This window comes from Oncorhynchus masou, chromosome 15, assembly GCF_036934945.1.
Source record: "Oncorhynchus masou masou isolate Uvic2021 chromosome 15, UVic_Omas_1.1, whole genome shotgun sequence".
NCBI lineage: Eukaryota > Metazoa > Chordata > Actinopteri > Salmoniformes > Salmonidae > Oncorhynchus > Oncorhynchus masou.
In genome coordinates, this window is record NC_088226.1 from 32,536,809 (window position 1) to 32,555,554 (window position 18,746).

Consider the following 18,746-nt stretch of genomic DNA (forward strand, 5'->3'; position numbering starts at 1 on the left):
ATGCCATATTCTTTCCATTTTTTAATAATGGTGCTGTGTGGGATATTCAAAGTTCCTGATATTTTTTTATATCCCAACCCTGATCTGTACCTCGCCACAACCCTGTCCCTGACCTGTTTGAGGAGCTCCATGGCCACTTGGTTTTACCTTTATTTAACAAGGCAAGTCAGGTAAAGAACAAATTATTATTTTCAATCACAGCCTAGGAACAGTGGGATAAGTGCCTAGTTCAGGGACAGAACTTTACCTTGTCAGCTCAGAGATTTGATCTTACAACCTTTCAGTTACTAGTCCAACACTCTAACCACTAGACTGTCTGTGCCCCTTGATTAGTGGTGTTGCAAACTCTGGGGCCTTTCAGAACACGTATATATACTAAGATCATGTGACAGATCATGTGACACTTAGATTTCACACAGATGGACTTTATTTAATTAGTTATGTGACTTCTGAAGGTAATTGGTCACACCAGATCTTATTTAGGGGCTTTATAGCAAAGGGGGTGAATACATACGTATGCACCAATTTTCAATTTTTAATTTATTTTTAAACAAGTTATTTTTTTAATTTCACTTCACCAATTTGGACTTTTTTGTGTATGTCCATTACATGAAATCCAAATAAAAATCTATTTAAATTACAGGTTGTAATGCACCAAAATAGGAAAAAACGCCAAGGGGGGTGAATAGTTTTGCAAGGCACTGTAAAATGTTGTTTTGAGAGTGAAATGTCACCCACAGTATTATGTCATCAACCAAATTTCAGCATAAACAAACCTTGTATAAATTATGGGTCATTTGTACCTTTAAAACGACATCAGATCTTCAGCGTTATGTCCACGATCAGAAAAAAGCTATATGCTTTGAAGCACCTCCTACTGGAGAAACCCTTTTTACAGCACTGTTTCCATTCAATTGTGTTTTTATGTACTGAACGCAGCCCTGACCAACTGACCTTTTGATCAGTTCAGTGATTGCCTAAATTTGACACACCTGGCCTTCCAGGTAAGTTAAATGAAAAACCTGAATCACCTGTGGCACTCCAGAACAGCTACCTTTTAGTCTCCCATCCAGAATTTTAACTAAGCCCAGTACTGCTTAGCTATGATGTTTGTCATTGACTATTACCAACTTGCTATTGTTAGAATGACTGTTGAGTGAACTCCACTTAAAAATGAAGTTGATTCACCATTGCTATCAGAGCAAATTAAAGGCCTCAGCTCTCAAATTCTGGTTGAATACAATATGCCCAGGGTTTCAAGTTCTGATTGATTACAAATTAAATAATATTTATTGAAAGAATAGGACTGAATCAAATCAAACTTTATTTAAAGTGCTTTTAAAGTTTGATTTGATTTATTTGATGTAGTCCTCTACTTTAACTTTGATTTTTGTTTGAGATGGAGACATGAATCCAACATATCAATTATTAATTTGTAGACAAACTGAAATTAAAGCCAGATTAAATCAGATTTACATTTTACATTTGAGTCATTTGGCTGACACTTATCCAGAGCGACTTACAGGAGCAATTGGGGTTAAGTGCCTTGCTCACAGTGATGTGTATTTACTTAATTATCCGTACTGGCCAATGATTAATATATAAAAATATATGCCTTCATTTGACATGCTCCTATGAACTTCACATCTTTGTGCCCCCGGGTCTTTTTACATGGAAATACCCAATAGGAAACTGATCTACTTCCCAACAGTCTTAGAATAGACATTATTGGCTTCATGTCTATTGAGCGATTCCACATCCGGAAGGCCCCAAAATATTTTTGGTATCTCAGATTGTTCGGGCAATTCTCACATAGGAACTAAATTGGGAGGAAGAATGTTTGATATCCTTTTTACATTTGTATCAAACAATTTTTGGGGGAAATCATGATAAAAGTGACAATTTTAGGCCGCTTTTTAGACCTACACATGTTTCCTGTAAGACCCTATGATCTGTGAAATGTGAATGATACGGACAACATCTTGATGTCATTATACTCCCTATAGTGTGCTCTAAGATATGTATGTCTACATTCTGAAATAAAACAAATGCCATATTAATTTGACATAAAAACAAAAGTACCCTTTTGATTTAGCTTCTTTTTTAGACATAATGTTTGGAACAATTTAATCACAAATTCCCAGAGTTATTGTGCATTTCATATCTAGACATACTCCATATGTTAGAGCACACTATAAGGAGTATAATGACATCAAGATGTTGTCTGTATCATGCACATTTCACAGATCATAGGGTCTTACAGGAGAATTATGGAGTATGTAAAGAGAGAAAATCTAGCGTTTTATAGTAGATCCCGAATTTACTATACTGACCAGTTGTATCCAATCAGAAAAATACACATTACCGGGATAGGATTAAATCTACCTAGCTGTTCTGTATGATCTCTGTGTTTGATCACTGTCTAACTCAGGAAGTGAGTATTTCTTTCTCTTTCTTTGAAGGCAGTTCTAGTTTTCAGTAATAGTTTAGTTTCTTCTGGGTTTTGTGTGTGTGAAGCGCTTGGTATAAATGGGGGCAATCTCTGAAATAAATATAACTGTCACATCTCATGCCAGAGAAATTCCCTTTCCAAACGAGCAATTTGGAGCCTATGCCTGCCATGGAAAATCTGCCTTCAATTTGCCACTCTGACGGCTTTGCATGCACTCTCACTCTCCGCCTCTCTCTTTTGCTAATACACACACATAGTGTACATGTAGGGGCTCATAGGCGTACAGTGATAAGCACTCACAATCTGTTTCTCTCTCTTCCTTTTTTCTCTCCCTCTCCCCCTCTCTCTCTCTCTCTCTCTCTCTCTCTCTCTCTCTCTCTCTCTCTCTCTCTCTCTCTCTCTCTCTCTCTCTCTCTCTCTCTCTCTCTCACACACACACACACACACACACACACACACACACACACACACACACACACACTGCTCGATTTAGCTGGCTTACCTCAGCAAGTGGACCCCAAAGTTATTTTCTGTCTGTCTCAGTTATCCATTTAGTGTAAGTGGCAGGCTCATGAGGAGATGTTTTTTTAAATTCTCTTTATTAAACAATTACATTTAACTTAATATCTGATTATATTGCGTGAAACACGTCCTGAAGATAACAATCCCCAACTGATTTGCTTCTTTATCATTGAATGCTAAGGTTACAGTCATTTCCTTTCATTACTACAGGTCCTCTGGACATTTGCTTGAGGGTTGCCTCCTGGACTATGCTGAATGGTACGTTAGAATTCTTAGTTTCCGAACATTTCAGGCCTATTTCTGGCATTAGGCCTAGCTACTTTGTTCAGGACTGAAACAAGTTTTATATGGCATCCATTTGCAACATATCCACACACGTGTGAGTGTGTGTGTTATTCACATGTAATATTAACAAGATTAATCAGTACATGGCTGATTTAATACATATCATTGTAACAGCTACAGTGTACATCCATATGGAAATCATACATAGGTGTGGTCCTATGTATGCATTGAATATGTGGATTAAAATAAATGCATTTCATATTGAATTTGCAGCTAATCATATGGTAGCACTTTATATTAAGGTCCCTTAATAAACCATTTATAAACAGTTTGCAAAGAGTTTACTTACCATTTATTAATAATCACTGTTCCTACATTTGTAAATGTCAATAAGCAATCTCTAAAGTGTTTACAAACACTATTTAAAATGATTTATGAATGATTTATAAGACCATTAATAAAGGGTTTGATTATAGTAAGTTCACAATTTGGAAATGGTTAATCATGTACTACTAATGTATTTATCAACCAGTTATAAAGGTGTCACTGTTAACTCATGAGACTATAAGCTTGTTAATGGTTGATTAATACTTTGACTCACCATTTATTACATGTATTTATATATGTCATGAATGGCATAGTTATTAATTGTTAATTGTTCATTCTCATTTGTAAATGAGAGTACATGTACAGTTGAAGTCGGAAGTTCACGTATACCTTAGCCAAATACATTTAAACTCAGTTTTTCACAATTCCTGACATTTCATCCTAGTAAAAATTCCCTGTCTTAGGTCAGTTAGGATCACCCCTTTACTTTAAGAATGTGAAATGTCAGAATAATAGTAGAGAGAATGATTTATTTCAGCTTTTATTTCTTTCATCACATTCCCAGTGGCTCAGAAGTTTATTGCCTTTAAATTGTTTAACTTGGGTCAAACGTTTCCGGTAGCCGTCCACGAGCTTCCCACAATAAATTGGGTGGATTTTGGCCCATTCCTGACAGAGCGGGTGTAACTGAGTCAGGTTTGTAGGCCTCCTTGCTCACACTCACTTTTTCAGTTCTGCCCACAAATGTTCTATAGGATGAGGACAGAGCTTTGTGATGGCCACTCCGAATCATTGACTTTGTTGTCCTTAAGCCATTTTGCCACAACTTTGGAAAAATGCTTGGGGTCATTGTCCATTTGGAAGACCCATTTGCGACCAAGCTTTAACTTCCTAACTTATGTCTTGAGATGTTGCTTCAATATATCCACATAATTTTACTACCTCATGATGCCATCTATTTTGTGAAGTCCACCACAACAGCATGATGCTGCCACCACCGTGCTTCGCGGTTGGGATGGTGTTCTTCGGCTTGCAAGCCTCCCACTTTTTCCTCCAAACATAACGATAGCCATTATGGACAAACAATTCTATTTTTGTTTCATCAGACCAGAGGATATTTCTCCAAAAAGTACGATCTTTGTCCCCATGTGCAGTTGCAAAAGTGGTTTCTTCCTTGCTGAGCGGCCTTTCAGGTTATGTCGATATAGGACTCGTTTTGCTGTGGATATAGATACTTTTGTGCCTGTTTCCTCCAGCATCTTCACAAGGTCCTTTGTTGTTGTTCTGGGATTGAGTTGCACATTTCGCACCAAAGTACGTTCATCTCCAGGAGACAGAACGCCTCTCCTTCCTGAGCGGTATGACGGTTGCGTGGTCCCATGGTATTTATGCTTGCGTACTATTGTTTGTACAGATGAATGTGGTCCCTTCAGGCATTTGCTAATTGCTCCCAAGGATGAACCAGACTTGTGGAGGACTACAATTTATTTTCTGAGGTCTTGGCTAATTTCTTTTGATTTTCCCATGATGTCAAGCAAAGAGGCACTGTGTGAAAACAATTGTTGGAACAATTACTTGTGTCATGCACAAAGTAGATGTACTTACTAATACATCAGTTGATGATTAATGTAGATCCTTATAAACCATTTACTAATTATTAATACCCTTTTTTACCAGTGCTCTTTCCATGACATAGACTGACCAGGTGAATCCAGGTCAACGCTATGATCCCTTATTGACAGGTTAAAGGATTTTTAAGCCTTGAGACAACTGAGACATAGATTGTGTCTGTGGGCCATTCAGATGTTGAATGAGAAAGAGATGTAAGTGCCTTTGAACAGGGTATGTTAGTAGGTGCCAGGCACACCAGTTTGTGTCTAGAACTACAACACTGCTGGGGGGTTTTCATGCTAAACAGTTTCCCATCTGTATCAAGAATGGTCCACCACCCAAAGGACATTCAGCCAACTTGACACTAGTGTGGGAAGCATTGGAGTCAACATGGCCAGCATCCCTGTGGAACGCTTTCAACACCTTGTAGAGTCCACGCCCCGACAAATTGAGACTGTTCTGAAGGAAGAAGGGCGGGGGGGGGGTGGGGGGTGAGTGTGTACTGTGTGCGTGTATGCCTGCGTGTATGAATGCATGTGTGCATGTGTGTGCACGTGTGCATGGTGAGCGACAGCGCGTTTTTCAGTGCTCCATGGAGTCTTTGCATTGCTCTGAGGGGAGCAGGAAGGAATGTGATGCATTTCCTGTTTGGTGAGTTCTCTGCCAACTCCCAGCCACAGACCTCTGCCACATGACAACCTCCTCACACACGGTTCTCCACGGACACAAGAGAACTGATAAGTAACCAAACAAATTCAATGGAGGGGTATGTTAGGAATGGTGTAATATTAAAAGTCATGTGAAAATGTCAGACCTGTCATATGTGTCACAGTCTATTATGACAACTTCAAACAAACTGCAGGACTGACGGCAGACCAAGGGAAACGTGATATTACAGGCACACACATGCCTTCATGTGCACGCATGCACTCACAGGGCACACACACACACACCTGAAATCAATGATTCAGCCCAAGCCTAATAAGAGTTGGAACTGATGTGAGATGTGAATACCTGTGAATTATCATTAAGCAATGGGACTTTTCACAGGAACTAACTGCTGACGGACTGTGTTTACATCCACAGTAATTTGCTCTGCAGCCAGGGCACTGGGCCAATGTGTAGAGCAAAACTGCCCTATTATACATGCAGTATACTAGTTGCAGCTGGAAATATCATGAGCTGGGCTTTGGAGAGTATAACAACCCTATGGAGGGGAAATCACTATGCAAGTAGGATATGTGTGTGTGTGTGTGTGTGTGTGTGTGTGTGTGTGTGTGTGTGTGTGTGTGTGTGTGTGTGTGCGTGTGCGTGTGCGTGTGCGTGTGCGTGTGCGTGTGCGTGTGTGTGTGTGTGTGTGTGTGTGTGTGTGAGAGAGTGCTTGGCTTGTGCACTTTGGAATAGTTTATGTTTGAATGTCTAATTGTTATGGAGAGAGTGAGAGAGAGCAGAATGGTCCAGTAATTCCCTGCTCTGTACAGTTATGTAACCTATTCTCCTCAAGTCTCCTGTTATTTCTCCAGAACCTCTAACTTATTCATATCTCCATTCTTTATGAGTATGCAGGACGAGGAAAGACACAGATGCTATTTTGGGTTTAATAATAATACCCAAGGACTGCAGCTAGCAATGGATAGAAACGCTTGCAACATCCCTTTGGTTTCAATGTTAGATTATTGAATATTTACAAGCATCAAGATGTGGCAGTGATGGAGTACTTCTTACTCTAATGATAGCAGCACAGCTACAGTATACAGCTCCTATTTGTCACAGTTGAATTGAAACACAACACAATACCTTTGCTTCTTTAACAGAGGTGGTTCGGTGAACCACGCTCACCACACATGACGTAACCTTGCCTGAGACCCGAAGAAGTGCAATAGCTTCCAGAATAATCCCTAGGATTTAGCTCAGTGGGCTAAAATACCTTTGTGGCGACGGGAGACCCAGGTTTGAACCCAGTTGGTAACACTTCCATAGACATAGACTTCTTTCTGTTTTTGTTGTGCAGGTGACTGACCAACTGACCTGATTCCAGTGCCATGGTAATTACTCTGGTGTATTTCCTGTAGGCTAAATCAAATAGCTGTGATGTAAAAATCTATATACCACTGACATCCATCCGCTCCCCGCCTCCACACACAACCTACTGCACACGTTGCTGTTGCCTTCAGTCACTACGCAGGTTTACATCGACCCAGGCTAATTTGACAAAAGCAATGTCGCAAAGAATCTTTGCCACATGTGTAATGGAAATGACAGATAAAGGTGAAATCTTCTAAAGATCGACAACATTTTTATCCTGTCACGACTTCCGCCGAAGTTGGTCCCTCTCCTTGTTCGGGCGGCGTTCGGCGGTCGAAGTCACCGACCTTCAAGCCATCGCTGATCCACTTTTCATTTTCCATTGGTTTTGTCTTGTCTTCCATCACACCTGGTTCCAATCCCATCAATTACGTGTTGTGTATTTAACCCTCTGTTCCACCCCATGTCCTTGTCAGCGATTGTTTCTTGTAAGTGCTTATACACGGTATGCTGGTATTTACCGGGTTTTATTTGACCCATTTACTGTATTGTTCTGTTGACGGTGGTTTATGGATATTAAAGGACACCGTTGTAAATCAGTTTTTGCTCTCCTGCGCCTGACTTCTCTGCCGCCAGTATGCACCTCACTACATATCGTTCATCAGGGGTGGATCTTTCTTTTGTTTAACTTTCTTTATTGTGACAAATGATGATGGAAACTGTGTTTAAAAAAATAAAAATATGATTGCCAAATCATTTTAAAGGTACGCGGGCATTTGACTATTACGTTCCACTCCATATTTAATTATAAATGCCTACTGCTTGCAAAATAAAATTTTCAAATATACAAATTATGTTTCTTTGCAGGACAAGGATTGTCCTGACTTTCAAGAAGACATGAATTGCTTCATCTTGCTTTTCTGGTTGGCTGGCAAGTTTCACCATCCAATTGTTGCAGCCTGGCCTCAAAGACTAGATGATACCAATGTACCAAGTCTGGAACAAACAGGACCCTGAACAGCTTCTACCCCCAAGCCATAAGACTACTAAATAGTTAATCAAGTAGCTACCCGGACCATCTGCATTGACTTTTTTTTGCACAAACTCTTGTGATTTATCACATACACTGCTGCCACTGTTTATTATCTATCCTGCTGCATAGTCACTTTACCCTTACGGTACCTATATGTACATACAGTATCTACCTCAATTACCTCGTACCTCTGCACATCGACTCGGTACTGGTACCCTGTGTATATAGCCAAGTTATCGTTACTCATTGTGTATTTATTCCTTGTATTATTATTTTTCTATATTTTTCTCTTTGCATTTTTGGGAAGGGCCCTTTTAAGTAAGGAAAGGTGACTTAAGCCCAAAATGAAGGAGGGAGTTTGGTCAGGGAGGATTGGTACCATGTTCGAATCACATCACGGACAACTTGAGGATATTAGCAACTTTGCAAATACGTACTAATTTTAGCTCATTTGCAACTACTTAGCATGTCAACTAACCCTTCCCCTTCCCCTAACCCTAACGCTAACACTAATTCCGAATCCTAACCTTAACTCTAACCTAAACCCTAACCCCTAGCCAAGCTAACATTAGCCACCAAGCCAACGTTAGATACAACAAATTACAATTTGTAATATATAAGTATTGCAATGACATATTGTACAACATGCAATTCTTAACATATCATACAACTTGTCATTTGGAACATATCATATGAAATGGATGATGGACATCCACAAATTAATACAAACCATAAGAAATTGAATATATCATACTAATTTTAGTGTCACAGATTTACATTTACTATGTTACGTCTACCCCTAAGACCAGGTTGCAGCCAACATTTCAGATCTACTGGAGTGCACGTTTGTAACGATGTGCGCTGAGAGTCGGGAAGCAAGTTCAGGGAGTGAGTGTTTTAATAAATAAAATAAACAATGAACACGAAACACAAACAACGCACCAACATGAAAACAGAATCAATAACACCTGAGGAAAGAACCAAGGGGAGTGTCATGACTGGCCTCTGAGGATCAGGTTACAGTGGATCACAGTTCTACAGCGATATCTCTCCTTCCCGCAAGGCGGGAGATGCATGGTAGGGGGTTTTATGACCTCACGCCATCGAGTCCATAACACTTGAGGAAAGAACCAAGGGGAGTGACTGATATAGGGGAGGTAATCAAGAAAGTGATGGAGTCCAGGTGAGTGTCATGAGGTGGCAGGTGTGCATGATGATTAGACAACTGGCGACAATGAGCGCCAGAGAGGGGGAGTAGACGTGACAGTCACTCCCCCTCCTCCTCTCTGGCGCTCATTGTCACCAGTTTACTTATTATTACGCACACCTGCCACCATCGTTACACGCACCCCTCGCCTCATGAGACTCACCTGGACTCCATCACTTCTATGATTACCTCCCCTATATCTGTCACTCCCTTTGGTTCTTACCCCAGGCGGTATTAGTCCAGATGCTATTCTTGTTTTGTATTGTTCCATGGTCTATTTAATATTAAATTCACCCCTGTCCTTTCTTCCTGACTCCCAGCGTCTGCGTTACAGCACCAAATGTCCCAGATTTGTTTAGGGAAAAATATATTTTTCTAATCAGGTCCCATGGCTTTAAAACATTCCCCCAAAAAATCCTGGGCTTGGGGAGGTTGAAAACCCTGTCAAGTTGCAGCAACCTTCTACTTGTTCATATGAATTATATTTTTAAGAAGGACTAGGAGGGTTTCCTATACACGGTCACAGAGAAAGCGACATGATTGGACAATAAAACGGACAGGGCTGAGCTCTACTTAAGAGCGAATTTCAGGATGTCTCCCGGTCTGACAAACACCTCTGGGATTCCCTTCATAATCTGTGATAGTTTGGCAAACCCGGACACATTTGACGAGCGTCAGAGCCGGCGTAGTAGGATTCAGTCTTCGTCCAGTATTCATATTTTGACTGTTTGATGGCTAGTCAGAGGTCGTAGCGGGTTTTATTATAAGCTTCCATATTAGTGTCACTCTCGTTGAAACTGGCAGCTGTAGCCTCTAGCTCAGTGCGGATGTCAGAGGAAGGCAATTCATAGACTGTTCTCTGTGCTACCGCAGAGCAAGCAGTACCGGTGCACCAAGCCTGGAACCAACACCTGAACAGTCTCCACCCCCAAGCCATGAATCTGCAAAATTGTTTAAATAATTAACCAATAGCTTTCCGGACTATCTGCATTGACCCTTTATGCAGAAACTCTTTGTACTGATCACATACGCTGCTGCTACTAGTCACTAAATCCTACCCACATGTACATATCTACCTCAATTACCTCATAGGCCTACCCCTAAACATCGACTCGGTATTGGTACCTCATGTATATAACTAAGTTATTATTCATCATTGTGTATTTATTCCATTCCTCATGTTATTATTTTTCTATTATTTCTCTTTTTTTTTCTCTGCATTGTTGGGAAGGGCCCCGCCAGTAAGCATTTCACTGTCAGTCTACACCTGTTTACGAAGCGATTTGATTTGAGTCTGTGAATGCAAAGGTAGGCATAGGAACACTGAGCAGAGCAATAAAAGCTTATAGGCTAACATTAATTTAGGAACATAGCCATACATTAGGCCTAGTACGAAATCCATGTTTGTCAAATGTAAAAGGTAAATCTGTTATTATAACATTTAATTCATAGAATAAACTAGTAAAAAGTCATATCATTCGAAAGCCCATGTGATCCTTTTTTGCTCTCTCATGGATGAGTCTTTGTCATGCGCGCAGTGGTCCTCACCCGCGCGCGAATGTACTGGGGTCCTGGGTCCGGCTTCCTTTGATCTCGGTGCACGTGCACAGACGAAGTGCATAATATGACGCATGTGAAATCAGCCAGCATTTATTGGACCGTGGGGGCCACTGGCAGCTACGGACCAATTATAACGAACTGAAAGCATCCGACGCTTTTGTACAACATTTCGCGGATTCCGTGAGATACTCGCTACCTTGCTTGGAGAGATTCGGTTGGATGATACAGTATTAAAGGTTAGTAACGGGAAGATTCCAACGTGAGGATTCTCCTGTGATAAATCAGTATGGATTGGACAGTGTCAGAAAGCACTTTGAGAGGAATTGAAAGGTAATGTAGGCTATGCCATCTAATCAGTCATTGCAATGCTGTAAATATATGATTGATGATTCAACTGAGCAGATATTCATTGCATTACAAAGTCATCTGTGAGTGGATTGCAATTAGTTTTTTTTTCATGCAAAGATGCTCTTTTGAAAATGATATGTTTTGCACTCTGAAATGCAGAACAATAATGTTCTCCTAATTTATCAACATTAATATTACATAGAGGATTGTGCCCAATGTGGTTGTGCAAGTTTGGAAGCTACATGAAGAGTGTTCCCTGTTGTAAATATTGACATCTTCAAAATGTGTCCAGTTGACAGCTGCTATTTATCTCTTGCATTTTGTCATTACATTCCTTGTCCTCATCTAAAAAGGTACACTAGCATAGACTATATTCAAAATAACGTTGCATTATTATACAGATTAAGTGTTGTATAAAAGGAGCATTAATATCATTTTGAGTGATATAGTGGCTTCCCTAAGCCATATATAGTTTACTGGCACACTGGGCTAAAACACTCAGGTCATGCTGTTCCAATGGTGTATGTGTATTCACTCTGGTGTTGTCAGTACTAGAGGGGAGGTTTAAGAACAGGGGTCTTGTCTGTTTGTCTAACCCATGGCCATTTGATTTCTGATGTACTTTGACCTGGTCTGGCCCCTCTACCAGCTAATCTTGGAACCCAGAACCCTAGCCTATCGACTGCTTGCTCCCCTTGTTTGGGCCTATATCAATCAAGCAATCAATTAGTCGATTGATTGTGGGGTCTATAGGTGATGACTGTCATCAGACTTCAAAGGAGTATGTTTCCATTAATGACAAAACTCCCTTCCCCCCCACCCATTTTATTTAAACCTTGTTTGAAAATCGATCGGTGATACTTATTGAACTGCCAAGCTTACATTTTGACAGTTGGTGCAAACCGTGATGCAAACCTTGTTGTTGTACACGTGTTGTCATCATCGTAGCTAGCACACCCATTACAGCTGTGTGCCACACATTGGAAGTGTTAAAAGCTCTCATTAACAGCTTGTAAAAACGTGACACAATGAATTAGACAGTCGACTACATCTCCCCCTCTATCAACACAGGGAAGGTAGCAGGAACAGACCTAGCTGGTTCTAATCAGTAGGCGCCAAGTGAGCCATCCCATCGACTGTTTGTCTGGGCTTCATTCAGTACAGATGGCCAGACACACAGCTGAGCTCAACTCAGAGAAGGATATTATCTACTGTACTCAGATCAGGTGTGTGTGTGTGTGTGTGGGCTTGTAGTGAAACATATGATGTGTGTGGGCTTGTAGTAAAACGTGTTTGTGTGCTGCCAACGATGCTTGATGGAACTGCACTGTCTGACTCCAGCACATAGAAATATAATAACATAGAATATAACCTCATTCTGTTTCTATGGTCCAGACCAGAGCCATATATGCAATAGTATTATGGGTTTGGTCCAGACTGTAATTTTTTCATGGCAGTGTCACTCTGAATCCACACTTATTAGCTTCTTGAATAGGACCTTGTTCCTTTTCTGGAACCTTTTGGTGACTCAAGGTTTTCTGTCTGTCAGTGGGCTGCTGTCATAGCAGCTGGTTCAGAGCAGCTGTTTAAACACAGTAGGAGAGGTGATGGGGAAGAGGGAGGGGGAAGGAAAGAATGGGGGAGGAAGGGTAGGGGGTTGAGTGGTCGGGGTAATTACAGTGACCTTGTTGTAGTAGAGCCAGACCAATACATTGCTCTCTTTTTTTCTCTCTTTCTTTCTCTCTCTCTTTAGATTTCTTTATTTCTCTCTCTCTCTCTCTCTTTCACTTACGGCAGATCATAGGTTGATTTGCACTGTCTGAACTTTCTCAGTGCAGTGACTGATCAGTCATTTTGGTCCCATTTATTGAACCGATGTTGGTTCAATAAATCATGATATCATGTATTTGAGAATCAACCAAAGGTCAGGAGTGTACCTCTTGTCCTGAATTGACCTGACCTGGTATTGGATACTCTTCTCTGAGCTATGTGTGAGATTTCCCATGGCCAGCAGAAACACTGCAGGCAGGGAGTGTAACCATGATTGGGATGAAATCAATAGTTATGATGATGACGACAATGTCTGCAACGCAAATGACGCTGCCAGTCACGAAAGGAAAGAAAGAGTTGAAGGAAGGGTAAAAACCACAAGACACGTTAAATCACATACACAGTGAGGTGTTTTGATGGTTACATAACATGATAACAGCCCAGCACAAAACAGTGCAAATAAATCACAACGTTCTCCTCCTTCTCCCCTGTACAGACATGCAGTGCAGCAGGGACATAGCTATCTGGAGCCTGCCCAAGCTGCATGTGGGAGCCTCCTCTCTTCTCCCCTGTTCCACAGTGGTTGGACTTGTGAAATGCCAGACAGGTATGCGAGTTAGAGAGGGCAGATGCATCAGAGAAGGGGGGGGGGGGGTGAGAGAGAGGAGGGAGACAGACACAAAGAGAGATATAAGGGGGTCGTGTGTGTGTGTGTGTGTGTGTGTGTGTGAGAGAATATTCATAATATGCATAATCTAATTGACTTCTCCCCCCTCACATATACAGTGAGGGAAAAAAAAGTATTCGACCCCCTGCTGATTCTGTACGTTTGCCCACTGACGAAGAAATGATCAGTCTATAATTTTAATGGTAGGTTTATTTGAACAGTGAGAGACAGAATAACAACAAAAAAGTCCAGAAAAACGCATGTCAATAATGTTATAAATTGATTAGCATTTTAATCAGGGAAATAAGTATTTGATCCCTCGGCAAACATGATTTAGTACTTGGTGGCAAAACCCTTTTTGGCAATCACAGAGGTCAGATATTTCTTGTAGTTGGCCACCAGGTTTGCACACATCTCAGGATGGATTTTGTCCCACTCCTCTTTGCAGATCTTCTCCAAGTCATTAAGGTTTCGAGGCTGACGTTTGGCAACTCAAACCTTCAGCTCCCTCCACAGATTTTCTATGGGATTAAGGTCTGTAGACTGGCTAGGCCACTCCAGGACCTTAATGTGCTTCTTCTTGAGCCACTCCTTTGTTGCCCTTGGCCGTGTGTAGGCTTTGTTACTTTGGTCCCAGCTCTCTGCAGGTCATTCACTAGTTCCCCCCGTGTGGTTCTGGGATTTTTGTTCACCGTTCTTGTGATCATTTTGACCCCACGGGGTGAGATCTTGCGTGGAGCCCCAGATCGAGGGAGATTATCAGTGGTCTTGTATGTCTTCCATTTCCTAATAATTGCTCCCACAGTTGATTTCTTCAAACCAAGCTGCTTACCTATCGCAGATTCAGTCTTCCCAGCCTCGTGCAGGTCTGCAATTTTGTTTCTGGTGTCCTTTGACAGCTCTTTGGTCTTGGCCATAGTGGAGTTTGGAGTGTGACTGTTTGAGGTTGTGGACAGGTGTCTTTTATACTGATAACAAGTTTAAACAGGTGCCATTAATACAGGTAATGAGTGGAGGACAGAGGAGCCTCTTAAAGAAGAAGTTACAGGTCTGTGAGAGCCAGAAATCTTGCTTATTTGTAGGTGACCAAATACTTATTTTCCAATTCATTAAAAATCCTACAATTTGATTTTCTGGATTTTTTTTCTCATTTTGTCTGTCATAGTTGAAATGTACCTATAATGAAAATTACAGGCCTCTCTCATATTTTTAAGTGGGAGAACTTGCACAATTGGTGGCTGACTAAATACCTTTTTGCCCCACTGTACATACATACATACATACATACATACATACATACATACATACATACATACATACATACATACATACATACATACATACATACATACATACATACAGTGGCTTGCGAAAGTATTCACCCCCCCTTGGCATTTTTCCTATTTTGTTGCCTTACAACCTGGAATTAAAATTACATTTTGGGGGGTTTGCATCATTTGATTTACACAATGTCTACCACTTTGAAGATGCAAAATATTTTTTCTTGTGAAACAAACAAGAAATAAGACAAAAAAACTTGAATACTTGAGTGTGCTTAACTATTCACCCCCCCAAAGTCAATACTTTGTAGAGACACAGCAATTACAGCTGCAAGTCTCTTGGGGTATGTCTCTATAAGCTTGGCATATCTAGCCACTGGGATTTTTGCCCATTCTTCAAAGCAAAACTGCTCCAGCTCCTACAATTTGGATGGGTTCAGCTGGTGTACAGCAATCTTTAAGTCATACCAAAGATTCTCAATTGGATTGAGGTATGGGCTTTGATTAGGCCATTCCAAGACATTTAAATGTTTCCCCTTAAACCACTCAAGTGTTGCTTTAGCAGTATGCTCTTGGTCATTGTCCTGCTGGAAGGTGAACCTCCGTCCCAGTCTCAAATCTCTGGAAGAATTGCCCTGTATTTAGTGCCAGCCATCATTCCTTAAATTCTGACCAGTTTCCCAGTCCCTGCCGATGAAAAAACATCCCCACCGCCTGATGCTGACACCACCAAGCTTCACTGTGGGGATGGTGTTCTCAGGATGATGAGAGGTGTTGGGTTTGCGCCAGACAAGCTCAATTTTAGTCTCATCTGACCAGAGTACCCTTTTCCATATGTTTGGGGAAGTCTTCCACTTGCATTTTGGCGAATACCAAATGTGTTTGCTTATTTTTTTTCTTCAAGCAATGGCTTTTTTTCTGGCCACTCGTCCGTAAAACCTAGCTCTGTGAAGTGTACGGCTTAAAGTGGTCCCGTGGACAGGTACTCCAATCTCCGCTTTGGAGCTTTGCAGCTTTTCAGCTCCTTCAGGGTTATCTTTGGTCTCTTTGTTGCCTCTATGATTAATGCCCTCCTTGCCTGATCCATGAGTTTTGGTGGGTGGCCCTCTCTTGGCAGGTTTGTTGTGGTGCCATGTTATTTCCATTTTTTAATAATGGATTTAGTGGTGCTCCTTAGGAAGTTCAACGTTTTGGATTTTGTTTTATAACCCAGCCCTGATCTGTACTTCTCCACAACCTTGTCCCTGACCTGTTTGGAAAGCTCCTTGGGCTTCATGGTGCCGCTTGCTTGGCGGTGCCCCTTGCTTGGTGGTGTTGCAGACTCTGGGGCCTTTTAGAACAGGTGTATATATACTGAGATCATGTGACAGATCATGTGACACTTAAATAAAGTCCACTTGTGTGTAATCTAACTAATTATGAACGTAATTGATTGCACCAGATGTTATTTAGGGACTTCATAGCAAAGGGGGTGAATACATATGCATGCACCAATTTTGTATTTTTTTTTTCATTTCACTTCACCAATTTGGACTATTTTGAGTATGTCCATAACATGAAATCCAAATTAAAACCCATTTAAACTACAGGTTGTAATGCACCAATATAGGAAATACACCAAGGGGATGAATACTTTTGCAAGGCACTGTACATACACATACACACACATATATATATATACCTAACCACTTACCTTTACCCTAACCTAACCCTAAGCTTAAAATAGCCTTTGTTCTCATGGGGACATGGGACATTTCCCCACGAGGGAGAATTGTCCCTGTTTCACTATCCTTGTGGGACTTTGTGGGATTTTAGGTCCCCACAATGATAGGAGAACCAACCTGCACACACACACACACACACACACACACTGCCTCATACTGAATTGCCTGTTTGGTCGGGAGTGTGCTGGAACAGATCTGTCTTTCATGCTGAACCAGAAGCACACACACACTTTACCTCTTCCTCCCTCTCTCTATCTGAGTGTTTGTGTACCTTTTGCTCTGGTGCTTTTTCCCACTACTCCTCCCTGTGTGTGTGTGTGTGTGTGTGTGTGGAGAGGACCTGTGTGTTTCACTGGAATCCTGTCTTTCTCTGGCTGGCCTGCCACGTCAAATGACAGTCTGGAGCCCCGTGTCCTCAGGGAGCTGTGTGGCCGACCAGCCTGTCTCTAGTCTGGGGGTCTGTACAGGAACAGGACTGGCTCTTTCTGAGGTCTGAGGAGGACAACACTGATCTCACCTGAACTGGAGTAGCCCATTGAGGAGATACTACTGCTCTGAAGGAATCTTATGGGATACCCTGCTTCTTGAATCCTGTGGAATCCTCCCAGTGCTTTTTTTTTAGTCTGTTTTATTTTGATTTACTGTGAACCGTTGGTTGGTTGGTTTGGCTTGGATATGAATGGTTTTCTGTACAGGGGGGGCAGGTAAGGTGTTCACTCTGCTGCCAATGATATACACTTCCCTGCATATTTATTTGGAGAGGGAAGCTAAATCTTTTAATATGCCTCATAGAATATGTTTCTGAACACTTCGACATTAATGTGGATGCTACCATTATTACGGATAATCATGATTGAATTGTGAACAATGATGAATGAGAAAGTTACAGAGGCATAAAGATCACCCCCCCCCCCAAATGCTAACCTCTCACCATTACCAATAACAGGGGAGGTTACATTTTTTGATGGGCTATGATCTTTATGCCTGTAACTTTTGGTAGCATCCACATTGATGTAGAAGTTTTCAGAAACATATTCTATTCTTATTTACAATAAATGACTCGAAATTGACACATCAAAATTTTCCCAATAATTTATATTGGGCACAACATAATCCGAAACACAACCAAAAGAAACGGCAAAGGTATCCAACAAGTTTGAAGGCAATCAAATGAGGGGACTACATACATAACGTGCTTACATTTTTTTAACGGTAAAACAGATATGTATGAAAATACCCTCAAATAAAACATTTAATCTCAAATCCTAAATGCTGGAGTATAGAGCCAAATACAAATAAAAATGTTTAGCTTCACGGTTCAAATAAATATGCAGGGGGGGGGGGTGTACAGTACATGTGGACTAGGCTGAATAACTAGTTGGAGGTTTAGTCGTGTGTAGCTAGCTGGTATGTGTTTTTTAAAGGAAAATCAAAATGTATTTTTAAAGTTTGTCTTTTTTTATTAGGCAAGTCAGTTAAGAACAAATTCTTATTTTCAATGATGGTCTAGGAACAGTGGGTTAACTGCCTGTTCAGGGGCAGAATGACAGATTTGGACCTTGTCAGCTCAGGGATTTGAACTTGCAACCTTTTGGTTACTAGTCCATCGCTTTCACCACTAGGCTACCCTGCCGCCCCTTTGAGCAGCTTGGTGTGCTTCTGTTTGTTTTGAAGGCGTTGTGTTGTGTGTTGATCTAAGGCTATCAATATACTGTATTATGTAATCAAAGTAATCACTCTCATGGGAGAACAGACAACCCATATCATCAGGTTTTTTTGGTTAGTCATTAGTCACAACACTGATTGGATGATTCGTTTCATCTACTGGGAAAGTGTGTTCCTATATAGGAAGGACTACATTGAATGACAAATACAAACACTAGTGGCAGCAATACACATGGGAAAATCCCAAATTATATTGATGTAATCATAATG

General features: G+C 41.0%; 1 protein-coding gene across 5 annotated transcripts in view; it reads left to right on the forward strand.

Moving 5' to 3' along the window:
• Positions 1-11,147: 11,147 nt before the first annotated feature.
• LOC135556156 (myomegalin-like) overlaps positions 11,148-18,746 on the forward strand; it is a 130,139-nt gene continuing 122,540 nt past the window's right edge. For 2 of the 5 annotated variants that reach the window (XM_064989122.1, XM_064989123.1), the window contains exons 1-2: positions 11,275-11,352; positions 13,637-13,747. In XM_064989122.1, coding sequence (XP_064845194.1) covers positions 11,309-11,352; positions 13,637-13,747 — 155 coding nt within the window. In that variant the 5' untranslated portion in view covers positions 11,275-11,308. The other 3 variants (XM_064989127.1, XM_064989124.1, XM_064989125.1) reach the window with 3 other exon arrangements.